This window comes from Osmia bicornis, chromosome 5 (assembly GCF_907164935.1).
Source record: "Osmia bicornis bicornis chromosome 5, iOsmBic2.1, whole genome shotgun sequence".
Lineage (NCBI taxonomy): Eukaryota > Metazoa > Arthropoda > Insecta > Hymenoptera > Megachilidae > Osmia > Osmia bicornis.
The window spans coordinates 971,666-995,522 of record NC_060220.1 but is presented as its reverse complement, the minus strand read 5'-3'; the positions used below and the strand labels follow the sequence as shown (position 1 = coordinate 995,522).

Here is a 23,857-nt window from a genome sequence, read left to right as displayed (position 1 = left end):
TCGGACCTCTGCTAAGAATAGCTGCGCAGGTCACGTGCGGTCTTCTGCGCAGGTTCAATCTTCTGGCACGGCCGCACCTTGAGACCCTGACACTTCACGCACTTCAAACGCGTACTCTGTTCCGAATTCGTAACCTTTCTTCACGTGTCTTACGACACTGCGTCTTCCTGCTTCATTTCACGGTCACCACGCGTATATCAACTTGATCAAATGCGATCATGGTTACCCTTTTCGAAATTAGACGTTTAACCGCGTAAAATGACGCATTTCCGGTCAAGTAAAGTACGGAAATTGTCGCTAGTATCAAGGTATTCGAAATATGAAACAACGAGGCGGGAATTTATTTCAACGGTAGAGTAAAACGTCTGTTGTTTTTCACTCGTTAAGTCAAAACTGATTCCGCATTTACTAGTTATTGCAATTTCGCCGTAAATATCATAACGCATCGACGTTGATAGCAAATTTCTTAAGGTATGAATTAACTGATAACCTAACCTAACCTATCATCAACAGAATCTCTTACAGAACTTTAGTTGCTGAATAATATAATGAACTTCCATGGATATATTCTTAGAAAAAAATCATGAGCATATTTAAAATGCCCACGTGTAATACATCCATCTTTGTTCGTTTTCAGTTACCAGTAAAGTATAGTACATTGTAACGTAAGTATAATACAGACGATATCTCCTTATTGGAGTACCAGTAATTGGATGTAACGTTTAAAATCAGGAAGAATTTGCAAACATAAAAAAGGAAGCCTATGTCAAGAATAAAAAGCTGGCCGAGATTTGTACAATTTAATATGGCCATATCCGATTTAGAGCAGGTATTACTATACATATAATATTCTCTCATATCAATCGATCGTTGTCTAGCGGCCTCTATATTCTCTTCCGCGTTGATTAACGTTCGTATACAATTCATTTGCTATTTTCTCATCATCAACAGCCCTTATTGTTAACATTCTTTACATTTTTATTACTAATGTAAATAGCAAATCCTAATCGATGCAATTACGATAATTTGCACGTGTCATGCCGTGATCACCTTTGGGGTGGTTTCGAGTTTGCGCCGAAGGTACAAGAACAAGTACAAGATGCAAGGTCAGTCCCTCGTGAAGAAGAAGGTCATCGGGGCGGGACTTGCGTAACCCTGGCGAACGGCCAGTATGTTACGGAGCACAACGCCAGAGTTCAATGGAGTAACTTCAAATAATGTGTATTTATACACCTTGAAGATGCGTACATACTAAGCGGACCTTGTAAAGAATAGACTAATGCTAAAAGTGTCTGTTATGCACATCGGAGTATTTCTCGTGGCGCGTGCAATTATTTGTTACAGGAATCAGTTGGATCAATTAGATTTAAATAGTAATATAATTATTTATTATAAATCTCTTCAAGTACGCAAAATTATATCAGTATGAAACTCATGAAATTTACCGAAACATTCACAGAGAGCAGAGTCCAGTAGGCGATAATGGTGCATTCTCTTTTCATTTGACTGATTAAGGAGGCATCAAAAAGAAAGTAGCGTGAAAAGAAGGCGTGAAGAGATAATGATTCACAGCATTATGCGGAGTTAGACGATAAATTCTGTAAAATTATTATAACGGCTAAAGGTTCTAAGTGTTCTTAGTAAGATATTAATCTAAAATTGTAGTACTTATCACTGTATCATTGATCTCCATTTCATTCATTTACCATCTGTATGCCTAGAGCTCGAGGGGAAATTCCACGTTTCATAGGAAGAAGGTGATATCTGTCTCTTGATAATGCTTGCACAAATACATGTGTAAGCAAAACCGCTTATGTACCAGAAGTATTAGTCAGCAGTAATTTGACTTTTTGCATAATACCATAGATATACAGATTAATATATTTTTTGATAAGATATATTAGAAATTATATATTAGTATTTTTTTTTAGCTTAAGGACGGTGTTACGCAACCTTTGCCGAAACTATAGTGCTACTAGAAAGATCGAAATGTGAAATATGATCCCTGTTAAAGTTACGTGAGCAAAGTTACTGGCTCGAGGAATTTATCATTTTCCTGATTGTAGCAGGAAAATCATTAGCATTTAATATAAGCGTCATCGTATTGAACGCACGACAGTGTATATAGCAACACACGATTTACTAGCTCAAATGCATTATGTCGAACTTGCAACGGTGGGACTCAAGTGTGTGGATTGGATTAAATAACGACCTTGATGACGAAAGCGGCTGTCTGCGTTTAGTGCAATAACTGGTCAATGCACCTGAAAGCAGTTTGAAGCAGTTTTGTATTTAATATGGATCTACAGATTTATTACTAAATATGTAAGAAATTAATACGTTTAGATATTTTATAAAAATGAGTTAATTATTCGCATAAGAACTGATTCGTATATGAATTCATTGACAATTAGTTATCAAAATGTTCGTTGTCCTCGGCTCACGAATTTGGCTTCTGCTATTAATGTGTAGCTATATTGCAAAATAAATGACATTTGCAATTCCTTATTGCTCAATACAAAGGCTCTGAAAAATAAAATTTTTATATGATTGTTACTGTCTAAATTCTAAATAGAACACAAGCAGAGTAAACGTTTCAGTTAAAAATCGCTGGCAACTGTTTAGAATTGAAATATGAAAAGATCGTTTTCATCGCATGTAAATGTTTGAATGATTTGAACTGATACATGTTCCATGCAGTGGAAAAAGGTTTTTAATTAAGCTAGTTTATTCACAGTTAACAGCATAGTGTCAAAGTGCTTCATTGCCAGGGTCATTTTACACATTGAAAGTTACTGTTTGTTCTATGGTTTCTGCAATATAGCATAGTATCTACAGTTGGTACGGAAGAATAGATTCAATGTCAAGCGTTACTAATTTAGATTAAACCAGAAATAGTAATAAATTATGCATTTCATGTATATATTTCGCAAAGTCTTTAAAATCTAAGTTGTAAGTCACATTCAATATAGCTATGAAAAAAATATATTTTAATTAAGAAGTAAAGTGCATTGTAAGGTTGCACACATTTATAATGCAAAATGCTTGTAAAATTATAGCCAAATTTGGACAAAAAACGTGCATTTGATGCTATTTTGTAAAACTTTAGTAAGTGATCTAATACCCTCTAGTGGTGCAAAGAAAAACGTATTATATCAAGGAACGTGTGGAATGTGAGATTGTGAAGAATACATAGGAATCAAGCCGGACATTTATGAAACGTCAGACTTTGAATTAAATTGTTATTTAGTGGCATTTTACGGTAAATAAAACACTTCTGGTTAAGGTTTTCAATTATCTGATGTTATCTATTGATAATGATAATGTAAATCTTGAAGTGCATCTTTTTATTGCATTATCATTTTATAGCAATGTCATTTTTCATCTAAGGTTATGGCTTCCCGCAGTTTATCATTTTTGTTACATTTTAATTAAGTAATTCTTATTTTGCATACATATGTACATCATACGTTACTGTTCTGTACGAACAAACGTTTAAAATACTGCTCGGTTGTAATACATTTGTGTCAACTCATTAAAATTGAGATATGATTATTTTTCAATTGTATAGTTATATAGACATTATTGTTGATTGGAGATAATAGACATTAATATTGTTATATAGATACAGTAAGATAATATGTAATTGAGAAGACAATAAATGTATGTGTGTTGTTGTATTCAATTTGTGCTGATATTTATTTTTTATTTTTAAAAGAAGTAAATATTAAAAGAAGTGTCTTACATAACATAGTTTCTTTATTGCTTTTAGAATGAAAATGCTATGTGATTGTAATGTGACATTAATATCTATTAATGTTGCCTGAAGATAAGGCATACATAGACAATATGACTGAAGGTTAGTAAATATAGTTTGTTATATACTTATTATTTGTCAAATCTAAGGTATAATCATTGAACATTTTGATATTTATTTTGTATGTTAATGTATCTTACATTGATACAATGATGATAAATTATAAAATTAATATTTTAGGAGGAGAAACACAACCAACTCCTGGGAATGAAGCTCAACCTGGTATATTTCAGTTTTTATTGCCAATTATTCAATATAAATTTTTTTGAAATTTTTCAAATTTCCATATATAGAAAGTCAAGAGTCAAGCCTTATTATAATTAAGTTAGTGTTCATTGTAGGCATCTGTTACGTTACAGAATGGGGCTTCATCTGTTAGTCTCTACCATCATGCAGAATTACAAGTTTTAGACCTAAGAATAGTTCTTTAGTAATAGTTTCTTGATATGGTTTTACAATATACTTGTGATTAAAAATATATTTTTTTATACTGTTATGAAATTTAAAGAATATTTTGCGGGGAAAATGTCCAAGATGTAAATATTTTATTTCTATCAGAAGCTTCTGAACCCAGAGCTTTACATGGCGAAGGATTACATGAAACAGCAGCTGAATCATCTTCTCAAAGTGTACCTGAACCCAATCAAGATTTACTTACTGTTCATGGAGCAACACAAGGAGAAAGTAGCGATGCTGTTAGCATTCATACCGCCAGTACATCAGTTTCTGGCAATGGTAAATATACAATTTTCATGGAACTGAATAATACAGTGTATAAAAATATTTAGAGTGTATTTATGTTTTAGAATCAAGTTCCAGTAGAGTGAGTGCAATAACTGTAGTATTACCTTGGGGTGCTCAAAAAGAAACTGTTAAACTACAACAAATGGGAGATATGGATTTAAGACCTGGAGAATTTGTAATGCGTACCTTATTTGCAGAATTCACTTCACAGGCAGAGAAAAAAATGGAAGCAGTGATGACAGAACATGTAAGTGACGAATTTATTTAGTAATGATCATTTATAATAATAGCTATGTTACAGGAAAAACCGCTTTCAAAAGTTTTACAAAGAGGAGAAGATTTACAGTTTGATCAACTTTTATCTGCATTTGGTTCAGTTGCAGAACATTGTTTGCCTTCTATTTTGCGAGCACTCTTTAATTGGTATGAACGTCAATTAGTTGATCAGGGTAGTGATCAGAAAAAACCTGCTCCTGGTAAAGAAGATCAGAAAGGGAAGAGGTGTGTTGTAAGAATTATTAAATAACGTGACGAATTTTAAATAAACATTTTGTTGCAGTATTATGTATACAATAGTATCAGGAAGTGTGGAAACAGTTGAAAGAAGTGAAGCGGATTTGCTTCAAGAGCGAAGAGATCTTGCAGTAGAATTTATATTTTGTTTAATGTTGATAGAAGTTTTGCGTCAATTACCATTTCATCCTGGTCACGAGGATTTAGTAACTTACATAGAAAACATTGCTTTCAAACATTTCAAGTATAGAGAAGGGTAAGAAATAGACGGGTGATTGTAAGATGTTTTGTACTTAGATTTCTATTGTACTTTTTAATATGTTTTGTCTTATAGCATTCAAAACGAACCAAATGCAGCAAACATTCATATCATTGCTGATCTTTATGCAGAAGTAATAGGAGTTCTTGCACAGGCCAGGTTTATGTCGGTCAGAAAACGTTTTATGGTTGAATTAAAAGAATTGCGTGCTAAAGAACCCGGACCTCATACTACACAAAGTATTATATCGTTATTAATGGGAATGAAATTTTTCCGGGTGAAGGTAACCAAAGAATGAGGATTCATAATATTTTCGATGTTTATCATATATACATATATCACATTGATTTTTAGATGGTACCAATAGAAGAATTTGAAGCCTCATTTCAGTTTATGCAGGAATGTGCACAGTATTTTTTAGAAGTAAAAGATAAAGATGTTAAACATGCTTTGGCTGGACTTTTTGTTGAGATACTTGTTCCTGTTGCTGCTGTAGGTTCATTATATACTTGTGTAAAATGAGCATTGATATTTTAACATATACTTCTTTTGTTTTAGGCCGTAAAAAATGAAGTTAATGTACCTTGTCTAAAAAATTTTGTAGAAATGTTGTACTCTACCACGTTAGATATGTGTACAAAGTCAAAGCATAGGCTTGCTCTTTTTCCTCTTGTAACTTGTTTACTATGCGTGAGTCAGAAAACATTTTTTTTACAAAATTGGCACTATTTTTTAGCAATGTGTCTCTCACATCTGAAGAATCGAGATCCTAAAATGTGTCGCGTTGCATTAGGTATGGTTTATTATTTTAGAGAACGTTACGATGTTGTAATGCAAATCTATATATGTATTGCATTTGTTTTACAGAGGCATTGTATCGTTTGCTTTGGGTGTACATGATACGTATCAAATGCGAAAGTAATTCAGCTACTCAAAGTAGACTACAAAGCATAGTAAACTCTTTGTTTCCTAAAGGGTCGAAGGCAGTAGTCCCACGTGATACTCCGTTGAATATTTTTGTGAAAATTATTCAATTCATTGCACAGGAAAGATTAGATTTTGCAATGCGTGAAATAGTATTTGATTTATTATCTGTCGGTCGACCGGTGAAAATAATTTTAACTCCTGAACGCATGAGTATTGGACTTCGAGCCTTTTTGGTTGTAGCTGACAGTTTGCAACAAAAAGAAGGAGAACCTCCTATGCCTCGTACAATGGGTGTGCTACCTAGCGGTAACACTATGCGGGTTAAAAAGACATTTTTGAATAAAGTAAGTATTGTAAATAATTCTAAATATGATCCAATCAATTTACAAATATTTTTCATATAAAATTTAATTTTTATGTAATTTAGATGTTGACAGAGGATACTGCGAGAAGTATAGGAATGTCCTCATATTTTCCACATGTTCGACGAGTATTCGTTGATATATTACGTGCATTAGATGTTCATTATGGAAGACCTCTCATGATGACGAGTACTCAAAACATGAATAAAGAACCTGATGAAATGATCACTGGAGAGCGAAAACCGAGAATAGATCTTTTCCGAACTTGTGTTGCCGCTGTCCCTCGTTTAATACCTGATGGAATGACTGGTGCCGAATTAGTAGACTTGTTGTCTCGTTTAACTGTTCACATGGACGAAGAGCTTCGGGGATTAGCGTATCAAAGTTTACAGACTTTGGTATTAGATTTTCCTGATTGGAGACAAGACGTTGTTCTTGGGTTTACTCAGTTCCTTGCCAGAGATGTTCAGGATACTTTTCCACAGCTAGTTGATAATGGTTTGAGAATGCTTCTACAACTACTTACAAGTTGGAAAAATTCATTAACAAGTCCCAGCATAAGATCCAAAGAGCAATCAGATAATACAAGAACAAATACGCGAACAAATACAGATGGTAATATTAAAAAAAAGTGAATCAGGACAAAAAGTAGAACCTGTTTCGAGTGTTTTCCATTTGGTAGAAGGTTTTGCATTGGTTATGCTTTGTAACTGTCGTCTATATCCTCGACGAATAGCTGTTCATATATTACGCGAGGTTAAACTTTTATTGAAAGCATTAGGTACGTTTCATAGTACAAACATAAAATTTAAAGTAAAATTATTAAATATTATAATGTTGTTTATGTATTTCAGGAGGTGTGGAAGACGATCAAGCTGTGATTGATGTAATAGATGCTTGTTGTCCAGTAGTTCTGGAGAAATGTTATTATATGTTACCACCTGCTGAAAAAGCAGCAGCTGCTTCTACTTCTAACGTTGATCTTCAGTGGATAGCTGAAAGAAGTAGTTGCGTATGGACAGCAGGTAATGATGATACTTTTAACATCAAAATGTTTGATAAGCTCATACAATTTACTGATTCATAGACTTTTACGGATACAGGTCTTCACGAAGATACTAGCACGAAAAGTTCTTCTTCCCTAAATTTAAATGGTGCAGATCCATGGGGAAGTTGTCTGTTTGCATTTTTGGAAAAGGATAGAGTGCTCACGCTATGTCCCACTGCTATTGCACATTCATGGCCTATTGTTTTCACTCGTATAAATTCGCTCTTTTCAGTAATCGATCCTACGTAAGATTACATTACACCTTTAAAAATAATATGTTCGTTTACGACTAAATAACAATAAATGTTCCCACTTACATTTTTTAGACCTGTTAATGACAATAGAGCTTCTCTCTTGAGAAGTTCAACGGCAGTTAGGAAACCTGTAAACGAGAGGGACATGTATATGCACGTTTGGAAGAATTATTTGACATTCGGATACAGAGTTGTTCCACCGGTACCGAGTCCTGTTGTACGGTGTGCCAGTCCAGATCTCAGTCTCAGGTAAATGAATAATTATAAGTTACTGCAGGGACATTAGTATCGTGTCATTCCATTTTATTATGTTGTTATTATTATGTTAAACGACATTTAACACACTTAGTCAAAACATAACAGATGAGTATACTGTTAAATGATACATTAGTTACGTAGTTTTTAAAATTATCTACATTTTTATATGCACAAATCATTGATAGATCCAAATTATATATTTAATAATGCAGTTTATAGTTCTATCATTAGAGCTTTACATGTACACACAAACAACGAATTATCAGGTGGAATTATTTGGTATTAATTGGTGTTGGGTCATGTCTGCTTATGTCTGTTGTGTACCACGGAAACATATGATGAGTACCGATGTTTGTTTGTCTCAAAGTTCTCTAATCAAAATTACAGTGTAACACTATGTGAACTATTAAGTTAACTCCACGTTATGACATGCAAAATCTCTGCTGTGGCACGCACGTGGCATTTGTATCTCTAATAATTGATAAGATGTAAGAATGTCTAATCTCATGTGAATTATGCACATCATCTCCAAAAAACTGTCCGTTTTAAATCAGTAACACAAGGTGTTTCATTTAAAAAACCAGGGAAGCACCAATTTGTACCAAGTCGTGCTTTGCACTCGGGAGCGGGACTGAAGTTAACGTATCTCTGTTTCCTAAACGCACATTTCGCTTTATTTTTCTGTAACATTTATCTACCTCGCATGCTACACGTCACTGTATCGCACATGTACATCTGGATCTTAGAGTAGTACTTTCTGAGCAGTAAATAATGTCTGATACAAGGAGCATTGGTGGTACACTGTATTGCATACTCTAGTGGTCAGCATACGGTGGAGTTTGGTGTGTTGTGCATGAGTAAGGAGTTGAGTCAGAGCCTGGAGAATCTCGGTGGGGCACAGACCCTACCGGGTCGCTTCTCCGTTCCGTCCATTTCCGGCATCTACACCAGGCATAAGCGGACCAGGTGAGCCTAATTAACCATTGCGAACGACCATGCTTCGATGTCACCCGGGATTAAACGGTCGTTGGTAAATTTGCACTATATCTCTATTATATGAAACTTTCTTCATTTCTAAGTCGTTTATTGGATGTTAATTAAGGTGTTATTTAACACCGATTATGTGTATTTTTATTCACTCGACCGTTCCCGATCACTTTAATAAAAGAACTAAACCTATTAATTAATTGCACAACATTTTTTATATCTATAACACATAGCAATCAAATAGGGAATTTATTTAATATGTATGAAACATTAAAAATTTTCTTCGATAGTTCATCACCCGATAGTCTTTCCGCCGAACGGGGTGATAACAAATCACCCGGTACAAATGCGAGCCCCGCAGCTTTGTACAAATTGACGGTACCTCTACTAAGGTGCGAAGTAGTTGATGTTAGAGATGCTGCTGTACAAGCAATCGGCAAAGTGAATGCTGATGCTTTAAAGTAAGTAAACCGCGAAATTATTTAACCAGAAATATTCCTAACAATGATTGCTACTTTTTAGAGACTTAATGGAAGAATTAGTTCCTTATATACGCGAAGCAGTTGACCGTAAGCAAGAAAATATGAGACGTCGAAGACGAAGAGATGCATTACGATTACAGCTTGTAAGAGTATTAGAATTAATTGCCGAGTACGGAACGTTTGGTATTTGGTTAGTTATCAGTCAGCTCGACGCGTTTCTTCGTGATTCGTTTTCATAAGTTAATCATTAAATTAATTCTATTCGTATGTTTTTATAGTCCTGCGGTGTTAGATCGTGAAACACAATCGCTTCATCCAACGTTCGTTGAATATATCGACGGTGCACGTTTATATTTAGAGAACGAAACCGACAAAGAAGCACCTGCAGTTCGTGATATTAAACTACATTTCTGTAATTTCATGAGAAAAATGATCAAGAGTTTTTCTTGTAAGTCATTTATAAGTAGAGAAATATTTTTTTAGGAGTTTGTTCGTTATAACTTACACCTTATTCTTTTAATGCTTTAGTGGAAACATGTCATACATTACTGAAGAGAGATTTAAGACGGAATTTGTTCATGTTGTTCGCCAGTTGGGCAGGTCCCTATGGACGACCACTTGCGAGTACATCATCGTTACACGAAGAAGAAAAATCTTGTACAGAATTACAGCTTTCAGCGTTACAGGCTATGAGCGGACTATTGTGTTGTGGTCCTTGCTTCAATTCTCAATCGCTTTCAGAAGAAGGAGCTATATTGTATCAGTGGTTAGATTTGCTATTAGCCAGCAAGGATGAGAAAGTAAATTTCACGTTAACAATTCATTTTTTAATGTAGCTTTCTTAAGGGATTACTACACATGTTCGATAACAAAAATTTCAGATTTATGCCCTTGCTCGTGAAACAGTAGTGTTACTATTGGAATGTAACCCTGATATTGGAACTCTTCTCGACTGGGTGGTCGACCGGTGTTACACGGGAGCTCCACAAGTAGCCGATGGTTGTTTCCTCGCCTTGGCAACAATTTTTAGCGCAAGGTTAGTAACCTACACGTATTTCTAAACATTGAAATATTTTAAATTAAAAAGATTTTATTTTAAATGTGATATCAAATTATAAAAGATTTCATTTCCTCTGTAGTATATGAATATAGCATAAAATGTCTTTAATGTTGTTTCATAGAGAATATCCCTGCGATCATTACACAAGCATCATCAACGTTACCCTAATGAGTACGGGTTGCCCCCGTGCTCCTGTTCACGACGCAGCGCTCCAACTTCTTCAGCTGCTGGATCAAAGATTTTTTGGGAACGTGGGTCCTCTTCCGGCTACAGAACCGGAGACCAGTAAGTTTGTCAAATCTATCTGTTCGATTGTGTGCGAATTCCAATCACTAAGTTGTGCTTTAGTTGTACAGCGATTTACTCTGAGATGACATTTAGCTCATGGAATTCTTGCCACGGTTCCGTGAACCCTCTTGGATGTCGTTGTACCGTGGTTGTCGTACTTGATCGTACATAGTTTGAAACTGAAAATACACGAAAGATAATCTTCTTAATGAAACAGTAATTTATCTACGGTACAACTTACCATTTTGCATTTCGTGATTCGACACCTGCATCACAGCTCTGTTTTTTCTGCGAAATCGCTTTAAAAACATGCACCGTATCGCTGTTCGAAAATTCTGGCCCGTCGCGCAATACAGAATAAAATTAATCCCAAAGTTGGTATTGAACAACAAATTGCAAACCTGTTGCGCCAATTCCAGCGATCGTACATGGCTTAAGTTGCTTTCCCTCTGAAACTATATTTTTATACATCCAATATCAACCAGCTCGTACGAATCATTAAATAATTCATTTGTTTCTAATAGTTACTGACACGTACATGTAGGAAAGCATAAATCCTCAAGACATACGCTGGAAGATTAAAGCACAGGAAAGCGCTAGAGACGACGAGAAGCATCTTAGTGATTTTGGTCTGCGCCAGATTGTTCCGGAAGCTTTGCGCTTGCGGTTGTTTCTCCTTCATGATACTCGGCTCGTTGGTTAGAGATTTTCTAATTTTGATATGCCTATAGATAGCCCGTGCAATCAACACGTTCAGAATAATGATCACGGTGAAGGGTATCGCGAAAGTCAGCACCGTGTCGATCATGTTATAAACGATCGCCCATGATTCAAGCCCCTCAGCTAAATGGCACTCGGTCACGTTGCCATTTTTACCGTACTGTAGCCGTGGTGCTGAGAACCATAAAACTGGACTGCACAGAACAACACCTAATGTAGTCAATATGGAGACCGTAGCTTTCGCCCTGGCCACTGTGCACATTGATTGACGATAGAGAGGATATTGAACAGCTATAAACCTCTCTACGGTAAATGCCACTACGAGCCAAACGCTCATGAAGCTGCAAAGGGTGGTTAAGTAAATGAAAAATTGACAGAAACCCTGTTGATTGAACAGGCCGACCTCTACAAGGTTCAACCAGACCACGAAGACGGATACCAGGAAGCCTGTATCGCTGATCGCTAACGCGCCGAGATAGATGCTCGACGAATATTGGCATAATTTCGTTCCAAAGAATACTATCACAGAGAGGCAATTTCCTAGAGAACCGAAGTAAACGAGCATGGGTGTGTAATATAACTGGACGCTACGTAACACGTTCTCCGTTAAGTTGAACTCCACGAGGTCTCTTTGTGTATGAGCCATTTTTGTGAGGTGCTCTCAAACAGGAGGATTCATCGATTTTTATAGTTGAAACGCAGGATGCGTTCGCGATGACGTGTTGCGTACGAAAATATTTTCTTTTCGCCAAATAAAACTCATCCTCTGAAAGGGTTTCTTATCGTTCATATATAACATATAGCCTTGATGTCTTTTGTTTTATCTAAAGACTTAAAAAAAAATGTTACCCAATATTTCCAATAGGGAGATATCAAAACAAAAGTAGTTCGTTAATGTAGGCTGTAAAAAAATCATAAAATCTTTTAGAATACTTGTTGCTTGTTCAGGTTTTATCATTCTTGCAACAGGTGATCCTTTTATTTGTTTCGTTACTGTAACATAGTTCTAATTCACAGTTCTACCGATTCTCCAACCGCTATTTTATCTGTTTATTTTTTCATGCTCGTACCGTATAAGTGGTTGAACTGTTTGTGGCTTCTCTGAGCAATCGAGGAAATTTCATGCCACGAACAGAAGCGTTCAAAGTTTATTTAACGTTCTATGAAAAACTGTGCTGGAGTGTTGCCAAATTCTCTGGACGTCTTCAAAGGTTGATAAAGAAGTCCATCTTTTATTGCAAGCCTCGGAGAAATGCGTTTACGATTTCACTCACGCTAAATTCTGAACATTTTTAATTAGAACATTCCGCGAGACTTTCATCTATTTTCATCATCAAATGAACGTTCAGTTTAGAGTTTCACAAACTTAAGTGCATTTTTCATTTATCATTTTTAATGTCTTCACACAAGTATTTCAAACAATTTTTATTATATTTTTTATCACTTATCAATGTTCCATAATGAAGAAACGTCAACGTGATTCACTTGTTTGTAATTTTAACAGCAGAAGCTATGAATAGAAATAGACTTACTAAAACGTTTGTTTAAATATTTTAAAATTTTTGCCACGCATCGTTTCTATTCAAAACTTTTATCAGTAATAGAAACTTCACACTAAATAGAGCTTATTTTTGAAAGAAAAATGTCCTCGATAAGAGATGATGAAGATAAACGGTATACCTCGAGATGCCGTCTCGACTATTTCTGCATGGTGCATCGGCAACTGTTCCTGATAAACTCCGATGGATCTAGCTTCTGCGCACCATGGCAGTATATGAATTCTGGTCGGTTACGTGAAACACCCGATATGAAAAAAATAAGAAACTTCTTATTTAACGTTGAAAGATTGTACTCACACTTTGTACCTGCTTACAATAACTTGCATAATTGATACTTAAATTACTAGCAATTTTTATAATTCTATCATTTCTTGTTTTAGGTCAGGATGATCCTGTAGGCGGTTCATCAACCACAGCCACCTCTGCCGCAGGACCACAAAGTAATCCCATCGGTGGAATGTCCTCAAGTGGTACAATTAGGGGTGGCACTCTTGATGTTCTTCTATCGACCACCTATTGTCGCAATCAAATGTATCTTTCTCGTCAACTCGCTCAGTTACATCCGGAGCTGACGATGCCTATGTTCAGTGGTGAGCTTATTTTCTTTAAAATGATGTCTTTTAGAAGTTGAAGATACACTTGCTAGTATTTACATAACTGTGCACTTATCAGTTCACTTAATTTAACTGTTTCATTTATCTCTGATTGATTTTGTTGCATTCACAAATACAGGTGTTTCGGAGAACAGAAAAGGAATCATCTGAGGTGATTGAACGCGTTATCATTCGTATTTTTATTTTTTTCTTATTTTCTGACTTTGTACAAAGTATGAGAAGAAAGAGATGGTATTTCATGGTATTATATATAGATCATTGAGTCTTCCAATAATCCATCCATTGTAAGTGGAATCGTCCACGTTTTTTATTAGGTCCATTATTAATCTTCTTATACGAGGGGTCTATTTACCTGTTGATTAACTCTTATTCGGTCAAGGTGAATCCATTGGACTCCTACTTTCTTTACACAAATGATGATATCCTTAATGAAGATAAATAGACTATTCAGAAAAGGGTTAAAATAGAGTGATGATTATTCGAGGAAGGCATAAATATGACTTGTGTAATCATCTATTGGCGTGTGTACCGAACAATGTTTACAGAGTGCAACATTTGTAAGTTGGACTACATTGAACAGGTCGAACCTTTTGCTAGCAGCCAGCTAGAAATAATTCATCCATTTATAACTCAACCTAATATCCCTTTCTCCAGTTTGCATGTTTGCATAGAAAATACATTTTGACAGGCCGATTTCAAGCCCCGCTTCTAATGAACGATGACAAATGATGTTATTGTACAGAATTCAGACAACCCTCTACATGTATTAAAACAGATCATTTTGTCGGAGTACCATATTCGTAAATTGAGCTTATCAAAAAATAAGAACAAAATTTTGTTTATTGTTTATTCAGTATGCCAATAAACTTGTTAAGTAGTATGAATGCCTGCTGCTAGCAACACTTCAATAGGTTCAATCGCGAAATGAACAATCCGTTTAAAGATAGCAATGAAACTGACCTAAATACCATAATGCAAACGTGTCCTAAGTTCAACTAATATTTTACCAAAGAAATGTAACGACTAGTGTACAAAGCCACGCGTTTCATAATACATTTATTCACAGTTTAATACATCATTATTGTTTATGATTTTCAGAAATTACACACAGATTTCAAACAGCCAGAAGGGAGGTCCGACAGTTGCTACTTCAGTATTTGTTACCTTGGTTGCATAACATGGAATTGGTGGATCCCAATGTACCTCCACCCTCTAATCCATTGAGTTATTATCAGGTAATACTTGAATCTCAATAAGTATTTTTGTTAATCCTTTCACGATCATTGTCATATATTCATGATGTTGATGTTGACATAGATTTAATAGTATTAATATGACTGACACTCAGTTCTACCCTTCTTTGTACATATAAAAAAGAATCATTTTGTTTTTATATTCTTTCAAAAAAAAGGTTGGAGGCGCCGGGTATCGATCCCGGTACCTCTCGCATGCTAAGCGAGCGCTCTACCATCTGAGCTACGCCCCCCACGATCTGATTAAATGCAAGTGTCAATGCGAAGGTGCAATGTGATCTACATTTGGTGAAAGGATTCAAAAAGATTTTGGAGGCGCCGGGCATCGATCCCGGTACCTCTCGCATGCTAAGCGAGCGCTCTACCATCTGAGCTACGCCCCCATTACTTCCTTTTCTTAATAAAATCCTTTTTATTTTGATAGGGGAAGATTCTCTTGCAGATGATATCAGTAGTATAGTTTAAGATAAGTCAGACGTCTGATCTAGGAGCTTACTACTTGTTTGTCAGTCACATAGGAGACATTTTTTTTTTAAATCTAAGCTATGATAGCATGTTTTGCAATGAGGAAGTATTACATTTGTTTGTTTAATATCGCTCTTTTATAGAACAAAAAAAATATTGAGAAGATTTTTGCAAAATGAGAAAAAATACTTTGGAGGCGCCGGGTATCGATCCCGGTACCTCTCGCATGCTAAGCGAGCGCTCTACCATCTGAGCTACGCCCCCTTTGATTTATATTATTTTAACAATGAAATTGTTTAATCAGTACTATGCAAGCGACATGTCCCGCGGTGGAGCTCGCAGAGAGGGTTGGGGTAGCGCTGAAGCAACGGAAATGGTGTTGAACAACTTGTTCTACATAACTGCTAAGGTACCATGAACAAAATATGATTAATTTTTAAAATTAAATAATTATACAATAATAAAAATTATATTACGCAGTTCTCTGATGAGCATCCGAAAGAGACGGAGGAACTTTGGGCTACTCTGTGTGGTTGTTGGCCTAACAATCTGAAAGTAATTATTCGCTATTTGATTATCGTCTCGGGAATGGCACCACAAGAATTACTTCCATATGTAAGCATCCTTAACGAATAATTCCTTCAGTCGTCATCCAGGTTCTTATTATATTAATGTTTATTGAATATTTCAGGCAAAACGTGTGGTTTTGTATTTGGCTAGAGCCCGTCCGGATCGTTTAGTAGATGAAATGATGACCGAATTGCAGACAGTCGAAACATTGAATTGCTTAATCGAAAGAACAGAAACTCCACCTTTTTATAGATTAACTAGTATGAGAAAAGCTTCCTCTCATAGCGATGCTCCTGCCGCTGATCCTGGCAATCCTCCGCGTGATCTAGGCGTTGAAAAAGGTACCATTCATACCAAAAGGCACTCAGGAGAGGATCCCGTTAAAACCGGGTAAGTCTTCTATTGAACGCCCTGATATTTGTTCATTAATTTGTTTCCTTCATGAGTCTTACGTGTCTGTAGCTCAAAATCTGATACCGCATTGCGAGCACTCGCTGGATTTCAAACCCCAAGGGCAGAAAAAACAAGGACTGCGAGCGGCCCGCCGGTTCTTCCGGACGATTTGTCCACTCCTACGACCGAAGCCGAAGTATATTCACTTTTTTATTAACTTTCTTTCCTGTATTACTTTACAGCTTTCTTCATTTCTGTTTTGTGTTTGATTACAGTTAATCACCGACGAATCTTGTTACGGTGGACGTAACGGACCCGTGGGAGTAAATGGAAAAATGTCCTGCAGCGGTGAAAAGTTTGATATCCCACAGCCACATCCTTTACCAATGCCTGAGTACGGTGGATACTTTGCTCCTCTTACGGAATATCTTCCAGATAGTTCGCAACCTATAAGTGGATTTCATAGGTAAAGAAACCTCTTATAATTCATCATTGTTATCAATAAAGCGGATGTCAAAGATGCTAACAATTTAATGTATCATTAAATTTCAGATGCAACATCGCCGTGATGCTACTTACCGACGTTGTTGTCGACGGCATACAACTTGACTGGGCCATCCATGTTCCCCTAATGTTACATATAGTTTTTCTTGGCTTGGATCATTCAAGACCTCTCGTAAGGGATCACTGTCGTTGTCTTTTGTTAAATCTATTGGTTGTTCTCGGGGATCATCGAGATCATCTTGGCGTAGCCCGGGTACTCTTGGCATCGAAAACAGAACAGCTGGGCTTAGGTCTTTCTACTCCAGCTTTGCCAATACTCGAACATAATTTCACCGAGGTTGATCCAGAATTTGACAGTTACCTCTATGGTCCACCGCCAGCACCACCTCCTACAACTCCTCCTCCGTCATCTTCACCACCGCCACCCTCTTCTTCTCCTCCGCCTCCACCTCCTCCTCCGCCACCACCTCCACCGCCACCGCCACCACCAGAATCATCTATATTTAATGCAGCACCTCCACCGCCTCCACCTCCACCTCCTCCACCACCACTTCCATCCTCTAATACCGGGACACCTACTCATTCACCTATTCCTAACTCAACGTCAACCCCTCCAATATCAATGAATCATGTGAATCAATCAGTTATGGACAGCAATAAAGATTATTCGAATTCTCATGCATATGGTGAGGAATTAACATTTCTCTGCTTCTATTTTGTTATTTATTTAATAAATGAAACGTGGCGATGTTAATGCTGTAGATTCGGGGACGTGTAACAATTGGCCGCAAACAACAGGATCATCAACCACAGTGCCTCCTGTTATCGTTACACCAGAAGATGCAAATAATTGGGTTGGTCCTCAACCAGGTCCAAACATGCCAATCCAGGATGTTATTAAATCTTTAATCAATTTCCTAGCGTCTAGGTATGTTTGCAGCTTCACTTACAGGAATATTTTCACAGGGTTTACACAATAAGTTTTTTCTTAATATAGGATCAATCAACCATTGTGGAATTATGAAGATATGACTGCCAAAGTATGGTGGGTTCGCAGTGCTGAACAACTAACAGTATTATTGCGACACGTGTTGCGAGTCTTCAGAGATTCCTTACCCCATGCATTGGTTAGTCAACGATGGGCACAAACTGCGTTACAATTAGGCTTATCTTGTTCGTCCAGGCATTATGCAGGGAGATCTCTTCAAGTATTCAGAGCATTACGAGTTCCAATTACATCACGAATGTTATCTGACATTTTGTCTAGATTGGTAGAGACTGTCGCTGAACAAGGGGAAGACATGCAGGTACATAATGCATTTATTTTACTTCATTAATGTAACTATTTTTTTGGCGATTCTAATTTGTTCTTGTAAATATCTTTATAGGGCTATGTGACAGAATTATTACTGACACTTGAAGCAGCCGTCGATTCCTTAGAATCTGACTTCCGACCTTTAGATTTTATGAAAGAAATATTTAAATCTACTCCAAATTTAAATAATAAAGATCCAGCTTCAGGTTGTTTGATTGGTGGAAAACGAAGTCCAGGAGGAGGAAATGGATATCCAACTGGTCCACACATGTTTTCTCACCTAAGTCAGGCTGGTCATACAAGAAGTACCAGTTATTCAGTTAGTTATTGCATGAAAAAGTCGAGTGCTGGTAATTCTACAGCAAGTGAAATAAAAGGTTTGTAAATACCTACATGATTTTTTACAAATGAATTATAACATATAATATATTTCTACAGAATTGGATACCAGATGCAATAAATATCCAAATTCTAATCTATCTCGGTCGAGATCAGCTCAGTCTTTGAAATTACTGGGTGACTCAGCAACACAAGACGATAAAATGACTATTTTAGCACAACTGTTTTGGTTATCGGTGTCATTGCTTGAATCAGATTACGAACACGAATTTTTGTTGGCATTAAGATTGCTCAGTCGAGTACTGCACAGACTGCCACTCGATCGACCAGATGCCAGAGATAAAGTTGAGAAATTACAACAACAGTTGAGATGGAATTCGTTCCCTGGTGTGCATGCGCTATTATTGAAAGGTTGTACCAGCCCAAACACGTACGAGCAAGTTGTAACGTTGTTATCTCAGTTCACCCCATTATTGGATTTACCAGTAGTTGACCCTACTCAAAGTCTCGCATTTCCAATGAACGTTGTGTCACTACTTCCTTACATGCTTCTAAACTATGAGGATGCTAATGAATTGTGCATCAGAAGCGCTGAAAATATTGCACAAGTAATTACTATACGTTCAATCAATATCTTATACTCTACAAACTGTAAATTTATAATGTTTTCATTGATAGGTAAGTGCCGAGAAGGGAAAGAAACTGGAGAATTTAGGTACTGTCATGACATTGTATAGTCGACGTACCTTCAGTAAAGAAAGTTTTCAGTGGACAAAATGTGTTGTTAAATATTTATATGACACGTATGCTCATCTCAGTTTCAACATGCTTGCATTCCTTGTGGAAGTACTTGAAAAAGGTCCAGGAAGTGTCGCGTTACCTGTGCTCAGTATTATACACTGCATGTTACATTATGTTGATCTAGCTTCACAAGCTGCGCAACCCATCAACACAGAACTTCTCAGAGTGATTTCAAAATACGTTGAGGTATGATTAAAAATTGATTACAAATGGTAGTTAATTATGTATTTTTTGTATACATTTTTCATAACTAGTTGATACGTAATGATGTAATGTTAGGGTCCTCATTGGAAGGAAGCCCTTAAAATTTTAAAGCTCGTAGTCACGAGATCGTCAACATTAGTAGCACCACCTACTTCTGTGCACGGTTCATCCTGGGAATCTTCAATAGCATCACCGCATCCAAGCTTCACCGATACCGAGATCTTTACCAAAAAAGAATTGCCCGGTAAAACAATATTCCTTAACATATACATTGCATGAATGTGGATGTTAAAAATGATTAAGTTCTGTTTTTCCTCTTACAATGCGGAACACGCTCACTGCATGGATTGCTTATCTGATGATGTTCAGGTTGCGATAAAAATAATAATAACAATAAATTGTAAATTGTTCAAGAAATATATAGTTATTATTTTTTTAATTAAAATTTGTTCGCTTGCAAACACCCGAAATTAATTTTTTTTCTAAGTTTTGATTATTTAATGTTCCGTTTGCACTGCCTTTTTAAATCTTTTAAATATATGTTTGTAAAACAGGTAAATAAATATGTATTTTTTTAAAAAGTAAATGTATCAGTTAGTAAAATATTGATGAACGTTTTTATCTACAAATGTTTACTATAAAATTTAATTGATATGTTATACTTATAAATAGGAAGGACTATGGATTTCACGTTTGACTTATCTCAGACACCAGTAATTGGTAGACGATGGTTAATACGACAAGGCGTTGAAGAAAAATCACTTGCTTCTCCTCGGTGTTCACTGTCTCTTTCACCAGCCGACAGCAATGCTGTTTCAGGGTGGAAAAGGCCATGGATGTCACAGGTAAAATAAAAATTGTTAAATAATATAAAATATGTACGGGTGATATCTAACAACATCTACTGTTTAGGGTCGTGTTAGAGAATGCTTAGTAAATCTTCTAACAACATGCGGACAACGCGTTGGACTACCAAAGAGCCCATCTGTAAGTTCCTTTGCCTTAAAATCTTTTTCAGAAACTTATGTTGGTTTATACATTTATGTCCATTAGCTTTCCTGTAGAAAAACATTGTTATTATAACTGACTCTGGTTATGTACCCCTTTTTAGGATGAACACATTAGTTCAATGACATTATATAGCAAGGTAACAGGCTTCTTTAAATGCAGTCTGCACTGATTATCACAAGAGTAATAAAAAAAAACATTTGTTTATACTCATATGTGATGTCCTGTCAGTACAGATATATTCACGCTTTAATATGCTTTAAATGATTTAACTTGCACAAAATTTTCGGAACAAAACAAGTTCGTTATCATTTCTCGTAGGATTATTGATGCGCAGTAGATTTTTGTGTAGCATGTTAATTGTATGGAAAGTGGCATATCAAAATATGATGTACACGTGCATTATTGCAATAATGCTGCTATGTAAATTAAAATCAGATATACGTAACGGATATCGGTATTGATCACATAAATGCACAATAATAGTAAAAATTCACAGCATTGTTATATAGCAAACAAAGAAACTGAAGCGTCGTGTCAGACAAAGATCCTGTTGCTGTTTTGTCGCTTTTTATTCTAGTTGACTAAAGAGAAATATTTGTAATACAGGTGATATTCAGTCAGAGTTCAGATTTAATGGAAAGACAATCATCCATGGCTTCTTCAACGGAAGAAGTGTCGGGTGCAAATAACGATTTGAGTGGAGGTTCTAGAAGAGATGACGAACAGTTTGGTGTATTTAAAGACTTTGATTTCTTGGAGTATGAGAGCGAAAGCGTTGAAGTAAGTATCTTTACCAAATATTTATAATCCAACACTACTCAACAATTAAAAAAAAAATAAAAAAATAAAAAATATCATTAATTCCTCGACAGGGTGAGAGTACTGACAATTTCAACTGGGGAGTAAGACGACGTCCTCTTAGCGAAGGAGAAGAAAGAGAACCAAGTCTGAGGCAATTTGAGGAAAGTTTAAGTGAAAAAACTCAATCATCTAGCAAACACACTAGTCGGGTAATTAAGTAACAGTTACTATTTAATTGTAAAGACTGAAATCTTTACAATTCAATCCGTAATGTATTAATATTATAGCGCGGTGTTGCGGAAGAATCATCTGATGACGAAGCTGGTTCAGAATCACCTTTGGACGAAGTACCCGGTGGATCTGGAGCGGGACAAGAAGCGAATAATATTCCTGGAATGTTTCCACCATCCTCTCTTTCCCTAATACCTAGCCGTACGCGCCACGATTCTTCGACAAGGTCTGACACATCGTAAGTTTCTCATTGAAACGTATAAAAGCCATGTTTAATTGATTTATATTTGTAATTTATTTACAGTGGCTCTAGCGCGGGAGATTTAGGTGACGTAACGCCTTGTAACGCATCGCCAAACCTATCGGCATTAATGCCATTCAGACAGGTTGTACGAGATGATGCAGAAGAAATTTGGCGGCAACAAATTCAAAATCTGATCACACAATCTTTGTATAACACCTTAGACTTTTTCCACTTGTTAAGCAGAATTCTAAGGGTGAGCATGTGATGTGTGCAATTTTTTTTTATTAGAATTGATTGTAATACTTTTTTATTGTTATTATCAGGACGTAAGCAGTAAATCCGTCACTATTACACGAGAAGCCAGTGCCTTATTGTGTAATGGCAGTCCTGCTGCCACTCAATTAGGTTCCCATTTATCTAGTCACGCCGAATTACTTAGTTCCAAAGCTGAGCCACCTTTAATTTGGTTTTCCATTGCTATTTTTGCAAATCAGCGATTAAACGAATCATTACGGTTTGGGATGTTAGAAATCCAAGAGCATCTTGAAACTTTCCTCGACAAGAAGGATCACGCTACTGAAGTAAGTAATTAATAATAAATCTTGTTCTTCCGCTTCTTCCGGCTCTCCATAGGTGTTCCCAAGATTAAAAGCAAATTGAAAAGTCTATGTTGCATAATAATCTGTTATTAATACACGATTGTTTACAGTGTTTGGAAGCAGCAAAAGCAGCGGCAAAACTTCAAGCATTAGGCGGTGGTCATACCACAGAGACAGGTCTTGAAGAGATGCTCTTAGACTTAGGGAAAGCGCTTTATAAACTTCATCTCCAATTGTTACTTTTAATAGAGGCTTCGAATAAAATGCTAGGTACTCTTATGAATGCTGCAAAAAACGTACAAATTCCGCTTCAAGATATATCAGTAGAAATTGCGAATATGAAGATTGCTCTAAGTAGAGCGCTGGAAGAAAGCACAGAAAGCGAGAGAGGCACACCAACTCCAACACCCAGTCCTAGTCCCTTACCCGGCACTGGTGCTGTCGAAGAAGTTGCCAGAGTCGCGGAGCTACTTAGAAACGCACGATGGTGTCCTGCTCTTGAAGCTGTAAGACTGCACAGAGCACAGTGGCCAGGAGATCCGTTCCACGATGACGATGATGTAACGACTGCTGTTAATATGTACTGCAAATACTTAGGACAAGATAGATCTGGTAATATATTAACATCAATTATTTTGCAAAGGGATAAAATTAATAATTAAGATAAAGACAAATGAAATTAATCCTGATTCTCTGTTATAGATATTTTTGTGGTTACACGAAAATCTGACGAAATGTCAGAAATATTTAGTAGACTAATGGAAAGTTTATTCCAAGTTTTGGGGGCTGTTACCGGCCTAGAAACGTCTACGAAAGCGGCTCGATCTCAGCACGATCATCGTAGCAACTCGAAAAACGATTGTTAACTTGACATGAGTTTTAATATAACATATATGGTATTATAGGCAGTTGTTTGTCTAAACTAAAGTCTTCGTATAATTTAACTGTACGTGCGTTTTATCCGTGTATCCTTGTATACGACATATGTATGTAAGTATACAGAGTGTTCTGCTACGGATCGGCATCATTTGAACACCCCTTCGATAGATGCTCGTCCATAGTCGAATAATTTGTAAACGTCACAAACTAATAGTCATAGAAATTTAGAAAAATACGCACGAGCGGAGGCATGATGTCGACGATTTTGTCGTCTCTTTTTTTTATCATGAGCGCAATAACGTACATATGTAAGTTCGGCAAAATAAATATTCGAAAGCTCAAAATTATTCGTTATT

General features: G+C 36.3%; 2 protein-coding genes and 3 non-coding genes across 5 annotated transcripts; 1 reads left to right on the top strand and 4 right to left on the bottom strand.

Annotated features, from left to right (window-relative positions):
• The first annotated feature begins 84 nt into the window (after positions 1 to 84).
• On the top strand, positions 85 to 23,845 carry LOC114882775 (protein furry). Its single transcript, XM_046285877.1, is given in 50 exon segments — positions 85 to 471; positions 638 to 1,373; positions 1,460 to 1,640; positions 1,722 to 1,837; positions 1,932 to 3,262; positions 3,773 to 3,859; positions 3,998 to 4,039; positions 4,376 to 4,552; positions 4,624 to 4,808; positions 4,863 to 5,062; positions 5,121 to 5,330; positions 5,409 to 5,616; positions 5,688 to 5,825; positions 5,892 to 6,126; positions 6,201 to 6,604; positions 6,688 to 7,245; positions 7,247 to 7,403; positions 7,477 to 7,647; positions 7,726 to 7,915; positions 7,997 to 8,173; positions 9,002 to 9,148; positions 9,460 to 9,630; positions 9,692 to 9,841; positions 9,930 to 10,099; positions 10,180 to 10,451; positions 10,533 to 10,687; positions 10,833 to 10,996; positions 13,659 to 13,868; positions 14,991 to 15,127; positions 15,915 to 16,019; positions 16,091 to 16,225; positions 16,302 to 16,570; positions 16,643 to 16,769; positions 16,849 to 17,039; positions 17,126 to 17,763; positions 17,840 to 18,005; positions 18,075 to 18,384; positions 18,466 to 18,769; positions 18,831 to 19,339; positions 19,410 to 19,718; positions 19,812 to 19,980; positions 20,409 to 20,581; positions 20,649 to 20,723; positions 21,354 to 21,527; positions 21,620 to 21,757; positions 21,836 to 22,017; positions 22,084 to 22,276; positions 22,347 to 22,604; positions 22,733 to 23,234; positions 23,325 to 23,845. Coding segments are annotated over 45 exon segments (9,762 nt in total). The 5' UTR covers positions 85 to 471; positions 638 to 1,373; positions 1,460 to 1,640; positions 1,722 to 1,837; positions 1,932 to 3,262; positions 3,773 to 3,816; the 3' UTR covers positions 23,489 to 23,845.
• LOC114882777 (thyrotropin-releasing hormone receptor) lies at positions 11,011 to 12,365 on the bottom strand. The gene is made up of 3 exons (XM_046285878.1): positions 11,538 to 12,365; positions 11,241 to 11,454; positions 11,011 to 11,178 (listed from the first exon to the last, which is right to left on the bottom strand). Exons 1-3 carry the CDS (start codon positions 12,363 to 12,365, stop codon positions 11,072 to 11,074), a joined length of 1,149 nt encoding a protein of 382 aa, XP_046141834.1. The 3' UTR covers positions 11,011 to 11,071.
• Trnaa-agc lies at positions 15,306 to 15,378 on the bottom strand. Its single transcript has one exon. It is a non-coding gene; the product is annotated as a tRNA-Ala (tRNA).
• Trnaa-agc lies at positions 15,456 to 15,528 on the bottom strand. The gene has a single exon. It is a non-coding gene; the product is annotated as a tRNA-Ala (tRNA).
• Positions 15,802 to 15,874, bottom strand: Trnaa-agc. The gene has a single exon. It is a non-coding gene; the product is annotated as a tRNA-Ala (tRNA).
• Positions 23,846 to 23,857: the final 12 nt, after the last annotated feature.